This window comes from Canis aureus, chromosome 16, assembly GCF_053574225.1.
Source record: "Canis aureus isolate CA01 chromosome 16, VMU_Caureus_v.1.0, whole genome shotgun sequence".
Classification (NCBI taxonomy): Eukaryota; Metazoa; Chordata; class Mammalia; order Carnivora; family Canidae; genus Canis; species Canis aureus.
Window position 1 is genome coordinate 28,212,421 of NC_135626.1, and position 21,351 is coordinate 28,233,771.

The window sequence follows — 21,351 nt, forward strand, 5'->3', positions numbered from 1 at the left end:
CCCAGTGCATGGAGCCTGCTTCTCCGTCTGCCTGTGTCTCTGCCTCTCTCTCTCTCTCTGTGACTATCATGAATAAATAAATAAAATCTTTAAAAATAAATAAATAAATAAATAAATAATCAAAAATGGATGTTGGATTTTTATCAAATGATCTTTCTGCATCTAATGGGTGATCATGAGGTTTTTTTTGTTTTTTTGTTTTGTTTTGTTTTGTTTCCTTAGTTATGGCAAATCTTGTTGATTTTTCCTGGGATAAATTTCACTTGGTCATGATGTAGGAGGAGGATGGAGGATGAAAGCCTGTGCCCATCTTGTTGAGTTTGAGGAATGTGTTCAAGGCACAGATAAGGGTGTTGGGTGGGGGGGATGATTGGAGATTTACAGCCTAGAGTAGAGACTCTGGGGTTATAATCTGGGCTCCTCTACTCTGTTTCCTCTCTGTCTTAACCCCAGGGACTTTACTCATTAGGGAATCTCCATATACTTCTGCCAAAACAAGAACTTCCCCTTGGGTCATAATAGCCTAGTCCTCAGGGCAAAGGAGAGGAGCTGTTGTTTCCATTCTCCAACCCAGCCAGGGCCCAGCATCGCCATGTAACTCCCTTTCCACAAACTTTTGCTGGCCTTGAAGGCTGTTTTGCTGCCTTACTGTTGCTACAGGGTAGGCACTGAGCCAAGGAGGGCTAGACTGGCAGAGGAGGAGGACCCGGAAGCTCTGCTCAGCCCACCCTCTGCTGGAGATGCCTGGTTCTGCTACCCCACCCGCACCCCATATATGGTGCCCTCACCAGCTCTTGCTATTTTCTGCTGTCCAACAATTTCACTTGTGGGTCTCATTTCAGTGACATCTCCACTGTCTGGTGAGGCTGATAGATCCGGCTATTAATTCTGCTTTGCCTAAAATAGGGGCCAATATCCATATTTCAGGAATTGGGTCTACAACAGAACTTAACTGTAGTACTAGATGCATAAAGATAATGGAGCAATATCTTTCAGGTGCTGAAGAGAAAGGAATTTGAACTTGAATTCTATACTTGGCCAAATTATGGGTCACACTTCTGAAGCCTCCCACAAGGGAAATGCTTAGCCCCTAATGCCTTGTATGTCAATGCTATCGTTTCAATCTTTGGTAGTGTCTGACTTCACATTAAGAAACCAAACCAAAAAGTAATTCAAAACCACTGATTACATAAAACAAATCAAAATTCGATACTTTGAGAAGTTAAAATGGAGGGAGAGATTATTAGTTCTTTTGTAATTAAATTACTGTTTCTTTGTGAAGCTGTCAAATAGAGGAGTATTGGTTTTAAAGTAAACACCACCCCAAGCCCTTTCTGTTAATAGGCTTCTGTGTCTGCTTCCAGGATTTTCATGCACATTTAAATGTGTATATACATGCCCATGGCATGTATGTGTGTCTGTGTGTTTTACATGAATTGTATCATGTGGTATATGTTTTGTAACTAGCTCTTTTCTTTTAGCAACATATCTTTCTATATGGCTACATATAAACCTCCCTCATTAGTTTTTTTTTTAAAGGTTTTATTTATTTATTCATTCATGAGAGAGAGACGGGGGGGGAGGGGCAGAGACACAGGCAGAGGGAGAAGCAGGCTCCATGGAGGGAGCCCCACGCGGGACTCAATCCCGGGTCTTCAGGATCAGACCTGGGCTGAAGGCGGCGCTAAACCGCTGGGCTGCCGGGGCTGCACCTCCCTCATTAGTTTTAAAGGCTGCATAAAACACCATCATGTGCACCTACCACAGTGTGGCAAATTTTTTTTTTGGCTTGTTTCTAGTCTTTTGGTTGTGGCAAAGGAGGCTGAAATGAACACTCCTGGGCAGGCATCTTTGTGCTTTCCTAAGAATGCATGCCAACGACACATTTCTTCTTGGCAGTAGAATTGCTGAGTCAGAGCAAATGTACATTTTGGATTTTGACTGACATTGCCAAATTACCATCCCATGGCATGGGGCCAACCTGCACTTATTTTTTCCCACGTTGACTGGTGCTGGCTTTATCAGCCTTTTAAAATTTTAACTAATCTGATTGGTAAAGATGCTGTTGAATTCTTTAGTTTGATGCTTCATAGTTTTAGTGTTTTTTTGTAGAATTTTGTCTCATGGACACCTATTCCCCACCCCCACCCCCACCACCAATAACTACAGGTATAAAGGGGGGTTAATTGAAAAACCATTAAACACTTGTATACTCATATAATTTGACTTGTCTTTACCTTTGCAATACTACCCTAAACAAATTTGGGAACTATTTGAAACAAAAGCTTGAATTTTTATTTTATTTAATTTTCAAAAATATTTTATTTATGAGAGACCCAGAGAAAGAGGCAGAGACATAGGCAGAGGGAGAAGCAGACTCCCTGCAGTAAGCCTGATGTGGCACTCGATCCCAGGACTCTGGGATCGTGACCTGAGCCAAAAGACACTCAACTACTGAGCCACCTGAGCTCCCCTAATTTTTTTTTAAACCTTGTTCATTAGAGAGTGCAACATTTCTAGAATGGTGGGTTAAGAATGTCCAGTGTTTATCAGACCTATGAATCTGCCTTCTAAGTATGCTTCCAAAAGGAGCATACTAAAATTTGTTATCATAAGGAAAGAGAATACTTAGATATTACAAGTTCTGTGGAGAAAATTAATGACAAAATTTACACACTTACTTCAAAAAGGAAGTACTCAGGAACAAGCCTAACAAGGAGGTAAAACAGTAACACTTCAATGAAGAATATAAATATAAAAGTAGACTTAAGTAAAATGATATACTGTTTTATTCAAGGATGTAAACTCTCAGAGTAATTTGTGAATTGCTTTGCATCCCCACTACCCAGAACAGTGCTGGCACATAAGTGCTCAGTAAATACATGTTGAACAAATGAATGTACATGAATAGGAGACAAATATATTTTTTTTAGATTTTATTTATTTATTTATTTATTTATTTATTATTTATTTATTTATTTATTTATTTATTTATTTATTTTAATGAGAGAGAGTGTGTGTGAGCACAGAGGGAGAGTCAGAGAATCTCAAGCAGACTCTATGTTTAGTGTGGAGCCCTACACAGGGCTAGATCTCCTGACCCCAAGATCATGACCTGAGCCAAAATCAAGAGTCTGATACTTAACCAACTGAGCCACCTAGGTGCTCCAGGATGACAATACCTTAAAGATGTCAATTGTTGTCAGATTTGTGTATAAATTAAATATAATAACAATAAAAATCTCAATAGCATTTCACATGGAACTAGACAGTCAAAAATTCATAAGAAAGAGTAAATACATTAGAATGTTAACAGTTCTTTTTTTTTTTTTTAAGATTATTTATTTCTTTGAGAGAGACAGAGATAGGGACAGCACAAGCAGGAAGGAGAGGGGGAAGCATGCCCCCTGCAGAGCAGGAAACCCAATGCAGGACTATCCCAGAACCCTGGGATCCTGACCTGAGCCGAAAGCAGCTTCTTAACCGACTGACCTACCCAGGTGCCCCAGAATGTTGTAGATTCTTTCAAAAAAGAATGAGGAAGGAAATTTATCTTAATGAAAATCAAAACATGTCAAAAAGTTATGGTAATTGCAATGAAAGGCACTGACACAGGAATCAATAGTAGATCAGTAGAATAGAGTACTCTAGAAAAGACACACATTTATGGTAACTGAGTAAAGGTAGTATCTTACTTCAGTGAAGAAACAACAGATTATTCAACCAAAGGCATTGGGACAATTGGTTATCCATTTGGAAATGAATGAAAGTAGCTCACTATTGCACTGTACACTTACGCTATTCACACACACAAAAATCCAGATGCTTTCGTGATCTAAATGTGAAAAATCAAAATACCCAGGAATGGCACTGCTGGGGATTTACCCCAAAGATACAGATGCAGTGAAACGCTGGGACACCTGCACCCCGATGTTTATAGCAGCAATGTCCACAATAGCCAAACTGTGGAAAGAGCCTCGGTGTCCATCGAAAGATGAATGGATAAAGAAGATGTGGTTTATGTATACAATGGGATATTACTCAGCCATTAGAAATGACAAATACCCACCCTTTGCTTCCACGTGGATGGAACTGGAGGGTATTATGCTGAGTGAAGTAAGTCAGTTGGAGAAGGACAAACATTATATGGTCTCATTCATTTGGGGAATATAAAAAATAGTGAAAGGGAATAAAGGGGAAAGGAGAGAAAATGAGTGGGAAATATCAGTGAGGATGACAGAATATGAGAGACTCCTAACTCTGGGAAACGAACAAGGGGTGGTGGAAGGGGAGGTGGGTGGGGGTTGGGGTGACTGGGTGACGGGCACTGAAGAGGGCACTTGACGGGATAAGCACTGGGTTATGCTGTATGTTGGCAAATCGAACTCCAATAAAAAATATATACAAAAAAAGAAAAATCAAAATATAAGAATATACAGAATATGTTTATGATCTTGAAAAAGGGAGATCATTTTAAACAAGTCTGAAAAGGAAAATCCATAAAGGGAAAGACTGATAAATTTGGCCACCTCAAAATTAAGACCCTCTATCAGGGTGCCTGAGTGGCTCAGTGGGTTGTCTGGCTCTTGATTTTAGCTCAGACCATGATCTCAGGGTTGTTAGATGGAGCCCTGTGTTGGGCTCCTCATTGGGCGTGGAGCCTGCTTAAGACTCTTCCTTTCCTTCTCTCCCTCCCTCCCTCCTCACTCGCTCCCTCTCTAAAAAAAATAATAAAAAAAACTAAGACCCTGTAAAAAACATAAGTGAAAAAAGACAGACTGGAAAAATATTAACAAAATGCATAACAGCTAACAGATTAATTTCACTTCAGAATATATGGTAAATTTTACAAATCAATAAAAAGGATGACAATCCGATAGAAAAATGGACACTAAGCATAGGAAATTTACGGAAGAACTAATACAAATAAAAATATGCTGGCTATTAATTAAAGAAATAAAAATTGAGGGATCCCTGGGTGGCGCAGCGGTTTAGCGCCTGCCTTTGGCCCAGGGCGCGATCCTGGAGACCCGGGATCGAATCCCGCGTCGGGCTCCTGGTGCATGGAGCCTGCTTCTCCCTCTGCCTATGTCTCTGCCTCTCTCTCTCTCTCTCTCTCTCTCTCTCTCTCTGTGTGTGACTATCATAAATAAATAAAAATTTAAAAAAAAAAAAAGAAATAAAAATTGAATTGATGTGATTCCAATCTTTGCCCTTGAGAATTTTGAGAAGTCTGGAGGACAGTTTGGTAATATCTATTTATTAGAAATTCTAAATGCACAAAACCTGTGGCTTTATTCTCAGCCTTTACGCCCTGGAGAATAGTGTGTGTGTGCGTGTGTACAAAGGCCTCTTGCTACACTGTTTTTAATAGTGAAAAAATGTAAATGTCAGCTTCCATCCAGAGCAGAATGGTCACAGAATGGAGGTATAGCTCAACTAAAGAATATACGTAAAAGTTAAAAAAAAAAAAAAAGTGAGACTGTTTTCTAAGTAGTACACATAGGTCTGCAAGGCGTAGTTGAGCGAGAAAAGCATATTGCGCGGCAAAATGTATAATGTGGTATCATTTATGGAAAAATGAAGGAGAATGTTTCCTACAGATCCATACCATGAATGAATGTAAAGTAAAAGGTCGGGAAGGACAAACACAAAAATGACCGCGGTGTGTACGTCTGAGGAGTGGAAGAACGAGACTGGAATGAGGCATCGCGCAATAACCCTCATCTACAGGGAGCGTCCGCAGGATTTGTGAGATTTTTATTTTATTTAAAATATGTCCGAGTATTACCTGTACAATTCAAAACTAATTCTTTAACATGCAAAGAGCAAGAAAAGGTCTCTGGGCCGAGGGCAATTGCTGCACCTGAGGACTCATGGCCCCCCGCCCCCCACACCGCCTCCGCAGCTCCCGAAGCCTCTTTCCCTCCAACCACGCACACACAGGAAATCTGGCAGCAATCCCAACTGAACCGTTTCCTAAATAGTATTAAGAAAGAACAAGCTGTTTTGCAAGCAGTAGCAGAGAGCCCGTTATCCCACAGGCAGTTGGACTTCACCCTAGGGGTGGGGATGTTTGGGGAAGGTAAGTGGGGAGAAGGCAGGGCAGCAGGTTGGGGGGGCGGGATGCTCCCTCAAAGACTGTAGTCTGGAGACGTAGCAGTTGCCGCAGTGCCCCCTAGAGAACACCCCCAGCACGGTGACCAGGGGGACCTGGCGGAGGCAAGGCTTGTCTGCAATATTTCCTCCAGCAGATATGTTCTCCCTCTGGCTGCCCTGCATGTGAGAAGCCCTCTGAGCCTCAGATACACCCGGGCCACACCAACAAGGCCTACCCAGGGGACCCCACATGGGCGGCCTTGCAGTAATGCCTGTTGTCATTATTAGTTGACTGGTCACATGGTAAAGTCCCGGAGCATCTCAAGCCTCTGCACTGAAATCAAGCCCACAGCCCCAGCCCTGAGCCAAAGGCAGGTGGTTTGGGGACTGTTGAGGATTCTTGAAAATTTTCCCACCTCCACATTGGTAGTGAGTAAAGGGCATTTGGACATCATTCTTTGAAAAGGTTTTATCTTAAAAAAAAAAAAAAAAAAAAAAAAAGGCAGCCCGGGTGGTTCAGTGGTTTAGCGCCACCTTCCGCCCAGGACGCGATCCTGAGACCCGGGATCTTAGTCCCACGTGGGGCTCCCTGCGTAGAGCCTGCTTCTCCCTCTGCCTATGTCTCTGCCTCTCTCTCTCTCTCTCTCTCTCTCCTCTCTGTGTTTCTCATGAATAAATAAATAAAATCTTAAAAAGAAAAGGCTTTAGCTTTTTATTTATTTAGTAAATTTTATTTATTTATCCATGAGATACACATAGAGAGAGACAGAGACACAGGCAGAGGAGCCCAATGCAGGACTTGATCCCAGGACCCCAGGAGCTAAGGTAGACGCTCAACCACTGAGCCACCCAGGCTCCCAGATTTAGCTTTTTAAACATTCATTGCCTCATCGTCACCTGTGAGAAAGCAAGGCCGACCTGTCAACCCCTGCCTCTGAATCACAGCCCAGCTTTCAGCCTCTTGACCTGCCACCCCACTGTGCAGTGCCACCTCACTGACAGAGGCCACCCTCTACTCTGCTGAGGGAATGTTCTAAAATGTACCTCTGTACCCTTCACAGCCTTCATGGCTCCTTGCAGCCTTCAGGACAAGAACTTCTCAATAAATCAGCAAGAGTGTTAGGTTCCAGGCCCTGTCTCCCTGACCAACCTCGCCCTGCTTAATCCTTGCCCCCAAGTTAGAACTGTCTAAATGGAGCCCACTTGTGTCAAGGCTGTTGCCATGTCATTTTCTGGGCCCAGAATACTCCTCCTCCCTGTGTCAACTTCTAAACATTCTTAAAAATTGTCTCAAGCACCAACTCCTCAAGAAAGCCTTCCTAGGTACCAGTTGGTCCAAGTGCTATTCTTTGATGCTTCCAAAGAACCCTACTCAAGGCTCTTACGGCCCATTAATTTGCCTTTCTGTCTTCTCCTATGCATTGCTTGAGGACGAGGCCTGCTGGTCGCTTGCAGGGGATGCCCAGTGACTAGCACAGTGCAAGAGCCATGTGCAAGGGCTCAGTAAATACTTGTTGAATAAACGCCCGAAAGAAAGGTCATAAATAGGAGGCAGAGGCCACGGCCACTGGGGAATGAGTGCTGGTGTGGGAGGCAGATAAACCATAAGAGACTCTGAACTCTAGGAAACAGACCAAGGTGTGCTGGAGGGGAGGTGGGGTAAGGGGATGGGGTAACTGGGTGGTGGGCATTGGGGAGGGCACATGATGTGATGAGCACTGGATGTTAGATGCAACTGATGAATCACTAAATTCTATCCCTGAAACTAATACACTATATGTTAACTGAATTTTTTAAAAAACTGAGTTTAAATAAAGAATTTTTTTTAAGTATGCTGGTGTGGAAGTCAGGAGACCTAACAGATTATTCTGAACTCTGCCACACTGTAGTCTTTGGCACAGACACTTCCTTCCCTGGCTCTTTCTCATCTGTGCTGCAAGGGGCTTGTATTAAATGTCTCCTCCTGAGCTTTGACAATCCCCCTAAAAGAGTAGAAGGATGGTAATTGTCAGGGTTGATGAGGGCAATGGGGAAAAGGTGCTCTCATGCATGGCTAACGGGAGGGTGAGATACAATCGTCATAGGCCATTTGACAATTTTTTTTAAAGCCTTAAAAATGTTGATACCTGGGAGTGCCTGGGTGGCTCAGTCAGTTAGATGTCTGCCTTTGGCTTGGGTAGTAACCCCGGGGCCCTGGGATGGAGCCCTGCATAAGGATCCCTGCTTGGCGGGGAACCTGCTTCTCCCTCTGCCTCTGCCTGCCACTCTCCCTGCTTGTGCTCTCTCTCTCTTTCTGTCAAATAAATAAAAATCTTTAAAAAAAATGATACTTAAATATGCAGCAATTTTACTTCCAGGACTTCTTGCCTAAGGAAATAAATGAAGATGTGACAGATTTAACCCCACAGACATTGATCCTAGCACTGCTTATAACACTGAAAATAGGAAATACCCAAGTATCTAACAAGAGGGGATTAGTGGTTAAATCCTAGTGCTTCGTGCAAAATATTATGCAGATATAGATATGAACTAAGTATATATTTGTTGACAGAGACATTCAGGCTAAACTGTTAAGTACTAAAACTAGGTTGTAAAGCAATATTTAAAGGATGTTTTTAATCACCATTTAAAATACATAGTATATCTACATTGTTATTATTGCATCAAATTATTAAATGGGGTTATAATATGAGTAGTGGGGTCATGAGAAATTATTTTCTTCCTGCTTCTTATTTGTATGAGAAATGACAAGCCTGGAAAGGAAAAAATTTACCTGTATCCTCACTTAATCATGAGAAATTTTGGTTTATTTTTATTTTTTCTTGTGTTCTCTAACTTTTCATTATAGAAATAAATTACTTGTAGGATTAAACAAGTATTTTCTTTTTTAAAAAATTATCTATTTATTTGAGAGAGAGAGAGAGAGCACAAGTGGGGGCAGGGTATCAGAGGCAGAGGGAGAAGCAGTCTCCCCACTGAGCAAGGAGCCTGATGTGGACTCCATCCCTGGACCCTGAGATCATGACCTGAGCTGAAGGCAGACACTAAACCAACTGATCCACCCAGGTGCCTCTAAAAAAATATTTTCAAAGGTACAAAATTCTGGAAGCTGATTCACCAGGAGCCACTTGTCCACGTTCACACAGAGCAAGTCACTGACAGAGCAAGGCTGAAATAATGGCCTCCTCTCTCATGGGCTCCACTTGGCTCCATTTCCTGCAGATGACAGGATCTGCGGGCATACCCGGAAGGTGTTCTGGATGTGTTGTTGTTCCTTGTTCTTCATCCAAGATGTGGTCTGAGCATAGAAGACAAGAGTGAGGGCAGGACGGTGGTTGGAATGGGAAACATGGCTAGACCAAACCTCATGGGAGCCTGACAAGGACCAGGGAGGTGGACAAGCATCGTCATTAGTCATGGGGTACTGGTCCTGCCCAAGAATGGCAGCTGCTTTGCCAGCATTCTTTAGGGGCGACACCTCCCCCTCTTGCATCTCAGACCAATCCTAAAGGTTAACCCCAGTCCTCCTAACTGCACCGATTTTGTCCCGGAGAGGCTGTGGGCTGTGTCACCTAACTGACCACTAACCACATCCAGCTCTGCTCTTTCCTGGTTTCTGAAATTCAGGAACGGATGGCAGGAGTGCTGAAGACAGTCTGCTACCCAAAGCTGAGAAGGGAGGAGGAAAGGGAGAGAGGAAGTTACCTTGGTCCCGAGCCTGTAGCCCCCAGGCTTTCCTATGAAACCCAACGGTCTCCAGCCAGATTTCCTGTGCCTTTAGCCTTTGCCAAGAATAGAGGGCTGCTAGGGGCCAGCATACTGTTGGTGGTGGGGGACAGCCTCCTGAGGCTGATGGATTATTACTCCAGATGTTCCCTACAGCTTCCCTCCTCCTCTGGGGTCACTCCATGTCCCATACTTCCTTAGGCTGTTGGTTCCTGACTTTTGTCCCTTTCGAAGGATCTCCAGATACTCAGTTTAACCAGAATTTTGGAGGGGGGTTATTTTGTCTATACCTCCTGGGGACAGCAGTGGTCTAAGCACATAATGGCAGCTAAGAAGCTCTGGGGTGGGATGCTAAGTTCAAAGGCTGGGCACAGCTCTAGTTTCTCCTCTTCTGTCCCTCTCTCCCATATGAGGGACTACCTTTTGGGCACCCCAACCCCAGTGGGGGAGGAGAGAGCATTTAGTATGGGAGGGGCTAGTTCCATCTGCCCCACCCCTCCCCACGCCCAGAGGACATAAAGGCCTAGAGTTGGCTGAGCCCCGTGGCCAATACCAGGTGAACTTCCAGGTAAGGCCCTGGAGGGCTCAGGGACTAAAGTAAAAGAGAGGTGCCTTGACTCCTCCTCTGAGGAGGTAGGTAGGACCCATTGAGGCTGGACTGGAGTATGAAGGTGGGATTGAGGGGCCAGGAGAGAGGGATGGGGGGGCTCTCTGCTCCCAAATGCACTGTGCGCTCAGGACTTACTGGGCTTGGGGTCTTGTTGCAGAGATGCTGCTGTTGCTGGCCCTCGCAGGGCTCCTGGCCATTCTGGCTGTGCCCCAGCACTCTGAGAGTGCCAATCCAGGTAACAGTGCAGAAAGAAGGGAAAAGGTGGTGTATTGGGGTGGTTCTGAGTCCCAAGGATCCCTTTCTTCAGCATAGACTGCCCTGGGCTCTGGGACCCATTCCTGACCTTGTGACCCCTGTTCTGGGCAGCTGTCCTGGAGGTGGAAACCACAGTGGTAATGACCTGCATGGAAGAAGCCAAGCGACTAGTGGACACAGCCTACAAGGAGCGGCGGGAGAGGTGGGGGCCCCACAGCTTTCAGAGATCCAACTCACAGGGGGCCTTGAGGGTGGGGAAGGAGCCCTCTGTCTGTCAGTCTTTGCGTCTCTGGGTTTGAGAGCATCTTCAAAACCATCCCTCCCCCCGGCCTTGCCTCTGTCTGGACACCCAGGTCCATACTCTGCTTATAAAGAGAAACCTTCTCCTGTCTGTGGGTCTCTGTCCGGCTCTCACCTGGGGCTGGGGCTGGGGCTGGGGCTCTGCGGAGTGTCTCTGGCCTCACTCCTCCCTTCTCCAAGCAGCATCAAGCAGCGGCTTCACAGTGGCCTGGCCAGCCCCATGGAACTCCTGTCCTACTTCAAGCAGCCGGTAGCAGCCACCAGGACAGCTGTGAGGGCTGCTGACTATCTGCACGTGGCCCTGAGCCTGCTGGAGGGGAAGCTGCGGCCTCTGTGGCCGCGGCCCTTCAATGTCACTGGTACAGTCGCCCCTACAACCCCAGTGTCCTGCTCCTCTAGTGACCTTGGTCATGTCCCAGTGAGCCTCCCCCCCTTTCCAGGGAGTCTTGGGTGCACGGGAGTCTGCTCTCCGTGTTCTCAGCCTGGGCCCCCAACCGACGCTCCCCAGCTTAGGATAGGAAATGGGGAGACTCGGCAACCACACAAGTCCCTCCTTCCTCGGCCCCAGATGTGCTGACCCCCGCCCAGCTGAATCTGCTGTCCAAGTCGAGCGGCTGCGCCTACCAGGACGTGGGGCTGAAGTGCCCGGAAAACGACAAGTACCGCAGCATCACCGGGCACTGCAACAACAGGTGCGGCTGGCCGCGGGCGGCCCTCGGCGGGCGGGCGACTGGGCGCGGGGTCTGCGGGGTCCCCCACAGCCCGCGGCGCCGCCGGGTGTCAGCGCCCGGTCCCCGCTCTGCAGACGCAGCCCCACGCTGGGAGCCTCCAACCGCGCCTTTGCGCGCTGGCTGCCGGCGGAGTACGAGGACGGCTTCTCGCTGCCCTACGGCTGGACGCCCGGGGTGAAGCGCAGCGGCTTCCCGGTGCCCCTGGTGAGCGCCGGCGGGGGGCGGGGGGCGGGGGGCGGGGCGGGGGCGGGGGCCCGGGGGCGCGCGGGGCCCCCCTGACGCCCGGTGTTCCGCAGGCGCGCGCCGTCTCCAACGCCATCGTGCGCTTCCCCACGGAGCAGCTGACCCCGGACCAGGAGCGCTCGCTCCTGTTCATGCAGTGGGGCCAGCTGCTCGACCACGACCTCGACCTGAGCCCGGAGCCGGCCGCCCGCGTCTCCTTCGTCACGAGTGTCAACTGCGAGATCAGCTGCGAGCAGCAGCCGCCCTGCTTCCCGCTCAAGGTGCTCCCTTCTTCCCGCTGCCTGCCCGGTGGGGACCGGGGGCAGCCTTCCTGGAAGCGGCCACCTCCCTCGGTGCCCAGAGTTCCTTCCCCAGCTCCTAGGAAAGGCTGGCCCTGCCCACCCCGCGTCCTCGCCTCCCTCCGACCCCGGCGAGTGGGTGCAGCTGCCCAGTCTCCGTCCTCCGCCCAGAGGGCCGCCTCCCCGCCCCTGCCCCGGCGCGCGCTGCCTGGGGCTCAGAGCCTGGGCTGTCGGGTGCGGGAGGGCTGGGGGGGACTGGCTGGTTGGGGCACATACCCAGTAGGGAGAGGATGAGAGAAAGGAAACAGAATGGCAGGGGCGGGGGGAGGAGAGGAGAGGAGAGGAGAGGGGAGAGGCGGGGAGAGGAGGGGAGAGGCGGGGAGAGGAGAGGGGAGGAGAGGGGAGAGGCGGGGAGAGGAGGGGAGAGGAGAGAGGAGAGAGGAGAGAGGAGAGAGGAGGGCAGGGGAGAGGAGGGGAGAGGCGGGGAGAGGAGAGGGGAGGAGAGGGGAGAGGAGGGGAGAGGCGGGGAGAGAGGAGGGGAGAGGCGGGGAGAGGAGAAGAAGGAGAAGAGGCGGGAGCCAGAATGAAAGACAGGAAAGGAACAGGGAAGGGGGCAGGCAGGAAAGGAACCGGAAGAGGCGGCCAACTGAGAGTTAGAGACCACATCCAAAGAACAGAAGAGGGAAGGGCAGACGGGAGGGAGAGAAAGGCAGTTTAGGCTAGGACTAGCCCGCCCTCCTCCAGGGGGCCTCACATCCTGCTTTCTGGAGTTCTGGCATTCTGCTGGTGCAAATTCAGGCAGTGATCCTCTGTAGCCTTGAGAGGCCTCCCTGCAGGCGAAGGGGGCCAGAAGTCCTGAAGAACCCTCCTTTTGGTGTCTGGGTCGCCCCCCTCTGGGCCTGGGTTCTAGGCTGCTTTGGAGGTGGGATCAGGCCTTGAGGTGGGAGGTGGACAGGAGAAAAGTTATTCCTGCCCACTGCCCCTGCCCTTGGTGAATCGGCCCCATCTATGTGTCACAGATCCCACCAAATGACCCCCGCATCAAGAACCAACGTGACTGCATTCCCTTCTTCCGCTCCTCCCCAGCCTGCACAGACAGCAACATCACCATCCGCAACCAAATCAATGCGCTCACCTCCTTCGTGGACGCCAGCATGGTGTACGGCAGCGAGGACCCTCTGGCCACTAGGCTTCGAAACCTGACCAACCAGCTGGGGCTGCTGGCTGTCAACACCCGCTTCAGCGACAATGGCCGGGCCCTGCTGCCCTTTGACAACCTGCATGACGACCCCTGCCTCCTCACCAACCGCTCTGCAGGCATCCCCTGCTTCCTGGCAGGTCAGCCCTATGGGGGAACCTGGGGTGGTGTGGGGTGCTCCGTGCTGGAGCAACAGGGGGCCTGTTTGTGAGCAGCCTGTGAGTTTGCATTTAGAGAGACTGTCCTCACCAACTTTCTGATATTAATCCAGTTGCCTTGGTGACAAGTTGGATGCAGGCAGAAAGCAAACAAACCAAAAACAACAACAACAACAACAACAAAACCCCCAAAACAAACAAAAACCCAATATCCAAACCCAAACCAAAATAAACAGAAAACAAAAACCCAAACCTAAGAAGGAGACTCAGGGATGGCTGAGGAGTCTCTGTCCATCTGTCCATCTCTTTCTCCAACTCTCCTTTTCCCTCTGGACTCTGGCAGAGAGTTGAGTCCCCAGGGATGGGTAATGAAAGGGACAGAGAGCAACATGGCATCCTCACTCTGTAGAACTACATCATCTGGTATGGTAGCCACTAGCCACACATGACTATTTTCATTTAAGTTTAAGTTGATTAAAATTAAATTTAAAATTCAGTTCCTCTGCTGCACTAGCCACATTTTAAGAGTTCAATAGCCTCATAGGCTAGTGGTTCCCTTATAGAGCAGCACAGATGCAGAACATTTTCAACAATTCAGAAAGTTCTATGGGACAGTGCTGCTCCAGAATACCACCTCCTGCCATCTTGATTCCCTGTAATAAGAAAGAGTGGGGTTTTAAATTTAAACACCTGGCAGTCCTGGGGATATGGTGGGGCAGTAATGGTGCCAGTGCCCCAAAATTTTCTGATGTTTTTTCTTCTTTATTTAAAAGATTTTATTTTATTTTTTAAAGATTTATTTATTTTAGAGACAACATGAGCAAGGGGAGGGGCAGAGGGAGAGAGAGAAGCAGACTCCCCACTGAGCGTGGAGCCCCATGCAGGGCTTGATCTCAGGACCCTGAGATCATGACCTGAGCTGAAATCAGGAGTTGGACACTTGACTGACTGAGCCACCAGGTGCCCCAGGGGTTTATTTTTAAGTAATCTATACACCCAACATGGGGCTCAAACTTACAACCCCCAAATCAAGCGTCACATACCCCACTAACTGAGCCAGCCAGGGACCCCTCCAATATTCTTTAATGTAAATCCAGTAGTAGTCCTGAGGCCCTTCTGTTCACCTCTGGCCTCCCAACGTCTCCTCCTGATGGCTCCTGGTAGTGTCTACCCTGGTTGGGCCCTGGGGAGGAGAATCCAGGTCAGCTCTAGTCCCTGCCAGAGCCTGTGCTTTTCTGGGCTAGTGAGGGAAGAGCACCGCTTCTCAGACAGTTATGGCTGCCCCTATCATGGCATCAAGCTGCATGTCCTGGGCCTGGAACATCATGATCTCTGGCAGCTCATGGAATAGTAAACCTGCTCTCAAAGAATTTCTTTCCCACCAGCATCTGGAGCTGACAAAGACTGGACCCAGTGTCCTGTAAAAAGGGCCTGGTCCTAACTCTCTGGCCCTTCCAGAGAAGGGTTGGGGAGGACTAGGGAGCAGATTTCTCACCTAGTTTTTTTGAACAGTCTCAGATGTAGACTATAAGCTTCCTGTGCCCTAGGCCCCTTTCCCCCCTACTCTCTGGATCCTGAGCAGGCTGCAAATTAGCATGTAGTAAGGATGGGGATGGCAACTCTGATCAGATGGTAATGGATTTCTAGAGTCCTGTGTTGAGAAGGATTCTGAGTTTGCATCCAATTTTAGCAGGAGAGAGTGCTGTCTGTATCATTAGCTGTCTGACATGATCATGGAAGTAGGGAGTGTCAACCTGCATGCTATTTTTTTTTTTTTTTTGCCTTCTCTGAATCAAGAGAATAAGTCAACCAGGCAGTGTTCATGGATCACCTACTTTGTAGCAGGCACTGTGTTAAACTCCATGTACCTATGTGTGAGTTGGGTGGAGGGTCAGGTACTAAAAGGCACAAGCCCTTTAGTGGTCCTCATCCTCAAGGAGCTCCCAGTCTCAGGTACTGGAATATGGCAAGTCATGTGTTGGATCTGATGCCTACTGAATGAGCAACTTTAACCAGCAGTGCCCCTAAATGGAGGAAGAATTTGTTTATTCATGGCAAACCAAGGCATTAAGAGAAGATGTCCTAGAGGAGGTGTAAACTGAGCATGGTGTGGGAAGATGGATGGAGAGGAAGTCTGGGTTTCAGACCTTGGCTGGGGAGGGAGTCTCGGTGGAGCCAGTCCTTTCTGATGGGATCTTAGGACTGACAGTAGCTTTTGCTTTCCCAAGGGGATACCCGCTCAAGTGAGATGCCTGAGCTCACCTCCATGCACACGCTCTTTCTGCGGGAGCACAACCGGCTGGCCACAGAGCTCAGGCGCCTGAACCCCCGCTGGGATGGAGAGAGGCTCTACCAGGAAGCCCGCAAGATTGTGGGGGCCATGGTCCAGGTAGGTAGGCAGTCCTGAGCATTGGTGATGCCGGAGATCGTGCAGGCTTGGGATCCTAACTTGGCTCCACCATACCCTAGCTATGTCGCCTGGGGCAAATGAACCCCATGAGCCTCCACATGCACATCCATGACATGGTAAAAATTAAATGATATATGTGAAAACACCTGGCAGATACTAAGTGCCTGACAAAGGTTACCTGCCTTTCATCCCCTCCTTCCTAGACTGGTTCTCCTTTCTCCTTTCCTATCAGCAGTTTCAGGAGGGTTAAGGGGGTGGATCCAAAGTGCTTGGTGCATAGTAGCTGGTCAGTAAATGCCTTTCCTTTCCTCACCTCCTCGAGGCACCTGGCCCACTCACCTCTTCTGTTGGCTCTATCATAGCTCACCCAATCTCCTCTCTCCCAACATCTTCCTCTTCTCTTTCTCCTTCCTTCTCCTTCTCCGTCTTCTTCCTTTTAAGATTTTATTTGTTTATTCATGAGACAGACAGACAGAGAGGCAGAGACACAGGCAGAGCAGGCTCCCTGCAGGGAGCCCAAAGTGGGACTTGATCCCAGGACCCCGGGATCATGACCTGAGCCGAAAGCAGACACTCAACCACTGAGCCACCCAGGCACCCCCTCTCTCCCAACTTCTGATGCTTCAGCACCCCCATCCTCTCCCCAAGACACACACACACACACACACACACACACACACACACACACACCTTTTTCATGCTCTTAGACTCCAGAGGGGGAGAGAGTTGCAGGTCCTGAGGGTAAGTTTTGGCTTTGCACTAGGTACTTAAGTGAGATTCATTTAAGCCTCAAGAACATTCCAGACTCTAGAATCCTTATCTTTTCTTTTCCCTTGGAAAGCATCCAGAGTGGCCCTTTCCCTTTTTTATCTCCCCTCCTCCACAAACACATCCTGAACCCCACCATGAGCAAGTACTTGCTGGGCACCGAGTAATTTCAAGAGGAAGGAGATACAACCCTTGCCCTCAGTAGCTTATAAATTAGGAGAAAAAAGACCAGTAACTCGAGGGCAAAGGAGCTATTGATTAACAAAGCCCTTTGTTATTTCATCTTTTAAAGACAGACGGTGGCATAATTATCCTTAATTTACATTTGAGTGACAGGGCTCACAGAGGTTAATAACTGGCCCAAGGTCACACAGCAGGCAAGCGGTAGAGGTCTATTTATGCCACTTGGTGCCACTCTGTTAGACTGAGATCCAGTGCTGTGGGAGGTAACTCCCTGGCCGTAGGCAGTGGAGGAACACCCCCAAGCGGGCAGAGACTCTGCACAGAGGGTGAGTAGAAAGGCCCCTCTGAGCACGACTTTTCTCTAGATCATCACTTATCGGGACTACCTGCCCCTGGTGCTGGGACCACTGGCCATGAGGAAGTACCTGCCGAGGTACCGCTCCTACAATGACTCGGTAGACCCTCGCATCTCCAACGTCTTTACCAATGCCTTCCGCTATGGCCACACCCTCATCCAACCTTTCATGTTCCGCCTGGATAACCGGTACCAGCCCATGGGGCCCAACCCCCGCGTTCCACTCAGCAGGGTCTTCTTCGCTACCTGGAGGGTAGTGCTGGAAGGTGAGCTGGACCTAGGCCAGGAGACAGTGGGCTGGCAGCGGAGGATGTAGTGGGGGTGGCCTTGGCAACAGGGAGCGAGCGCAGGAGAAATCCTCTTCCTTCCATCTTTGGGATCCTACCTGATTTTCCAGCCTCAGTTCACTGCTTCTCTATGTAATAATAAAGGGTGAGTGGAGATGGCTCTTAGGGAGCTGCCTCCTTCCTGTGTGTCATGACTCTCAGTGACCCAGGAGCCCAGGGGCTGGGTGCACCCCAGCTTGCAAGTCTGAATGGCATTATCCCCCAAGACTTCGATTCTCCCAGTGAAGACCTGCCCACTGGGGCCACCTTGGCACCAGGAATTGCATGTGCCCAGCCCTTTCTGCAATCCTCTGTCTGCATCTGTTTTTTCCCCGAACTCCAGTCCGAGCCCTGATACTGAGCCAGAGCCTTCCCCACGTCTTGCTCCTCTCATCCCAGGTGGCATTGACCCCATCCTGCGGGGCCTCATGGCCACCCCTGCCAAGCTGAATCGCCAGAACCAGATTGTGGTGGACGAGATCCGGGAGCGGCTGTTTGAGCAGGTCATGAGGATTGGGCTGGACCTGCCTGCCCTGAACATGCAGCGCAGCCGGGACCACGGCCTCCCAGGTGAGGGGCTGCAGGAGCCCCCTGCCCCATCCCACCTCCCACTCTAGAGCCCTGCCCTCTGCAGTGCCCCCACCTGCCCAAGTGGGCTGGAAACCTGTCTCCCTCACATTTCATTTTCCTTCGTTTTACATGCACTTTGAGGGAAAGAGATTATTATCATTTCCATTTTACAGATGAGCAAACTGAGGCTTGAAGAGATTCAGAACCTGCCCAGGTTCTTCTCCAGCAAAGTCAGGGTTAGAGCTTGAATTTGAACCCAGATCAGCCTAACCCCAAAGTCTATGCCTACATTATGGGACAGCTGGTGTGGCTAAACCTTCCAACACACTTCACCCCTCATGGGTCTGTGAGCTTCAGAGGGGGAGCAATGAGATGTTCCTATTCTTGGATGCTGTAGGAGTTTTGGCAGTTGGGAGGGCAAAGGAAACAGAGAGGGTCTTGGCCCTTCATTTCAGGGTTCCCTGGTGGCTTACAGCCTGGGAGAAGCCCCTGTGTGTCCTCCTCTCTCTCCTGTCCCTCAGTATATGGTAGACAGCCATGGTGTGTTGGGGAGCTGGGCTTTCTGAGACCCACCCACAGCCACCGCCGCCTCTCCTTGGCAGGGTACAATGCCTGGAGGCGCTTCTGCGGCCTCCCTCAGCCCAGCACTGTGGGTGAGCTGGCCACGGTGCTCAGGAACCTGGACCTGGCACAGAAGCTGATGCAGCAGTATGGCACGCCCGACAACATTGACATCTGGATGGGTGGGGTGGCTGAGCCCCTGGAGCCCAGAGGCCGTGTGGGCCAGCTCCTCGCCTGCCTCATTGGGACCCAGTTCCGGAAGCTCCGAGATGGTGACCGGTGAGGGGTGGTGAGCCACTTAGGCCCACTGTGTGGTCACAGGCCTCTTCCCCCAACTTCTTGGGGCCCCTACTTCCTCCTGTGAAGTGAGGGGCAGCAAGGGATCTGTGATTTTCCAGTGTGTTCCTGGCCCTCGAGGTCATCCTTGACGTGCTCTGAACCCGTGGGGGGTGCAGCCAGGAGGGACCTGGACCGCTGGTTGTGAAGGAGGGAAGACAGAGAAAATGCAACTTTACTCCTCTGATTTCAAGATGCCACCGTGCAGCAGTCGCTCACTGTTGAACAGTCCCCAAGGCGCTCTTAGTGTCATTTCAATGTGGCCCTGACATCTATCAGGCCTGGTTCTTATCTAGTTCATATTGTGTCCATGGGAAAGTTAGAGAAAAGTGTCCCTCTCTGGGTGGACACATTATAAACAGATTGATTCTCTGTGCCCCCATGGACACAGCCCCGGGCCCGGGCACAGGGCTCTGTGAGTGAGTGCGGGCCCAGCTCCCTGCGCAGCGTTGCCCGGGCCTTGGGGCCGCTGGGCTGACATAGGCAGAGCTGAGGCCAGCGGGCAGTGGCGTGAAAGCCCCTGGGCAGTCTGAGGGCCTGGAGCCCTCGCAGGCTGGGGAGTGGGTGTCTGGGGTGGTCCTTCTTACATCGAGGGTGTAGCTTGAGCCAGCAAACGCCCTTCTGCTGAGGACAGCATCAGTGCCACATCCTCGGGTATCCCCATGCAGGTTTTGGTGGGAGAACAGAGGTGTGTTCAGCAGCCAGCAGCAGCAGGCGCTGGCCAGGATCTCCCTGCCCCGAATCATCTGCGACAACACGGGCATCACCACTGTGTCCAAAAACAACATCTTCATGTCCAACATGTTCCCTCGGGACTTTGTCAACTGTAGCACACTCCCAGCATTGGACCTGACTTCCTGGAGGGACAGTAACTAGAGGCTGGGTAAGCGGGGGATGGGGTGGTGAGGTGAAGCATGGGCTGGCCACCTGGGGCCCCAAGGCTTTCCTTTTCTGAAGTGAGCCCATCCCTGTTCTGGCCAAGAAAATGAGTGACTAGACATCCATTCATTTGTGTGTGTGTGGTATGTGTGTGCGTGTGCAACGTATATAAATTGCATTTCCTATATGTGTGTTTTCTGTGAACAGGGGTGGTGCTTTGGGCACTGTGTATATGCGTCGTTTATATGAGTATTACTTGCTGTTTATGTATGAAGCATACGGAAGATAGTAGAGCACACTGGTGGGGAGCACAAGCTCAGGAGTCAGGTTGCTGGGTTCAAATCCTGAGTCTGCAGCTCTCTAGCTGTGTGATCTCCAACAAATGACTCAAGCTCACTGAGAAGCCTGACTTTTCTTCTTTGCGAATAAAAGCTGTCATGGCTCCTTAGAGTCTCCATTTATACCCTGTCTGCCCTTGGGGAGCTCACACTTGACAGCATCCAGGTTAGTAGGGTTGAGCCAGTGACCCCTGGAGGAATGATCATTGGCAGTGAGACCGTGTATGGTGGTTGAATTGTGGGTTCAGGTGAGCAGGCCTGAGCCAGTGGCTCCCCTCTTCCTTCTTTTTTTTTTTTTTTAAAGATTTTATTTATTTATTAATGAGAGAGAGAGAGAGAGAGAGGAAGCAGAGACACAGGCAGGGGGAGAAGCAGGCTCCTGGCAGGGACATGGGACTTGATCCCGGGTCTCCAGGATCATGCCCTGGGCTGAAAGCAGGCGCTAAACCGCTGAACCACCCAGGGATCCCCACCCCCCTTCCTTCCTTATGATGTTTTCTTGCTTATTCACAGGAACCCACCTGGAGAGGAAGTGGGGCCTGTTGGCCCTTTTGTACTGTTTGTTTGTACCTGATGTCTATGATAATAAAGTTCCACTGATGGGGCTCTTCACTCTGTCTGTGTCTGCTCTGTGGCTGGAGCCTTAGCATGAGGCTTGCTCTGGGTTCTGAATTTGATTTTTTTTTTTAAGATTTTATTTATTTATGAGAGACACACAGAGAGAGGCAGAGACAGGCAGGGGGAGAAGCAGGCTTCCCATAGGGAGCCCGATGCTGGACTCGATCCTAGGATCCTGGGCTCATGCCCTAAGCCGAAGGCAGATGCTCAACCACTGAGCCACCCAGATGTCCCTGTGTTCTGGATGTGAACCAGCGTAGTCTGTGCCTCCAAACTGGGAGTGGGAGTGTCCAGGAGTCATCCTTTGCTGAGCCACACGTGGAAGATAGTTCTTAGAAGCCTCTGGGCCAGCTCAAACCAAGCAGACCATCCTGACTCACCTTCCACCCATACAACTCCTGGTGGAACA

General features: G+C 49.7%; 1 protein-coding gene across 3 annotated transcripts; it reads left to right on the forward strand.

Annotated features, from left to right (window-relative positions):
* The first annotated feature begins 10,315 nt into the window (after positions 1–10,315).
* On the forward strand, positions 10,316–20,936 carry MPO (myeloperoxidase). Of its 3 annotated transcripts, none has more exons than XM_077852536.1 (14): positions 10,316–10,393; positions 10,593–10,670; positions 10,802–10,892; positions 11,174–11,349; positions 11,559–11,682; positions 11,796–11,925; positions 12,018–12,224; positions 13,262–13,580; positions 15,827–15,987; positions 17,325–17,580; positions 18,040–18,210; positions 18,813–19,050; positions 19,776–19,990; positions 20,838–20,936. In XM_077852536.1, exons 2-13 carry the CDS (start codon positions 10,595–10,597, stop codon positions 19,981–19,983), a joined length of 2,157 nt encoding a protein of 718 aa, XP_077708662.1. In that variant the 5' UTR covers positions 10,316–10,393; positions 10,593–10,594; the 3' UTR covers positions 19,984–19,990; positions 20,838–20,936. The 3 variants fall into 3 exon arrangements, with proteins under 3 accessions (XP_077708662.1, XP_077708663.1, XP_077708664.1); XM_077852537.1 differs by having other exon boundaries at positions 10,366–10,496; XM_077852538.1 differs by having other exon boundaries at positions 10,384–10,458.
* Positions 20,937–21,351: the final 415 nt, after the last annotated feature.

Excerpts from the sequence above, each read along its gene's own strand:
- MPO (XM_077852536.1), top strand. The coding sequence starts at position 10,595 with ATGCTGCTGTTGCTGGCCCTCGCAGGGCTCCTGGCCATTCTGGCTGTG. Across the intron at positions 10,671-10,801 it reads CTCTGAGAGTGCCAATCCAG|CTGTCCTGGAGGTGGAAACC; the intron begins GTAACAGTGCAG and ends TGTTCTGGGCAG. Across the intron at positions 12,225-13,261 it reads CGCCCTGCTTCCCGCTCAAG|ATCCCACCAAATGACCCCCG; the intron begins GTGCTCCCTTCT and ends TATGTGTCACAG.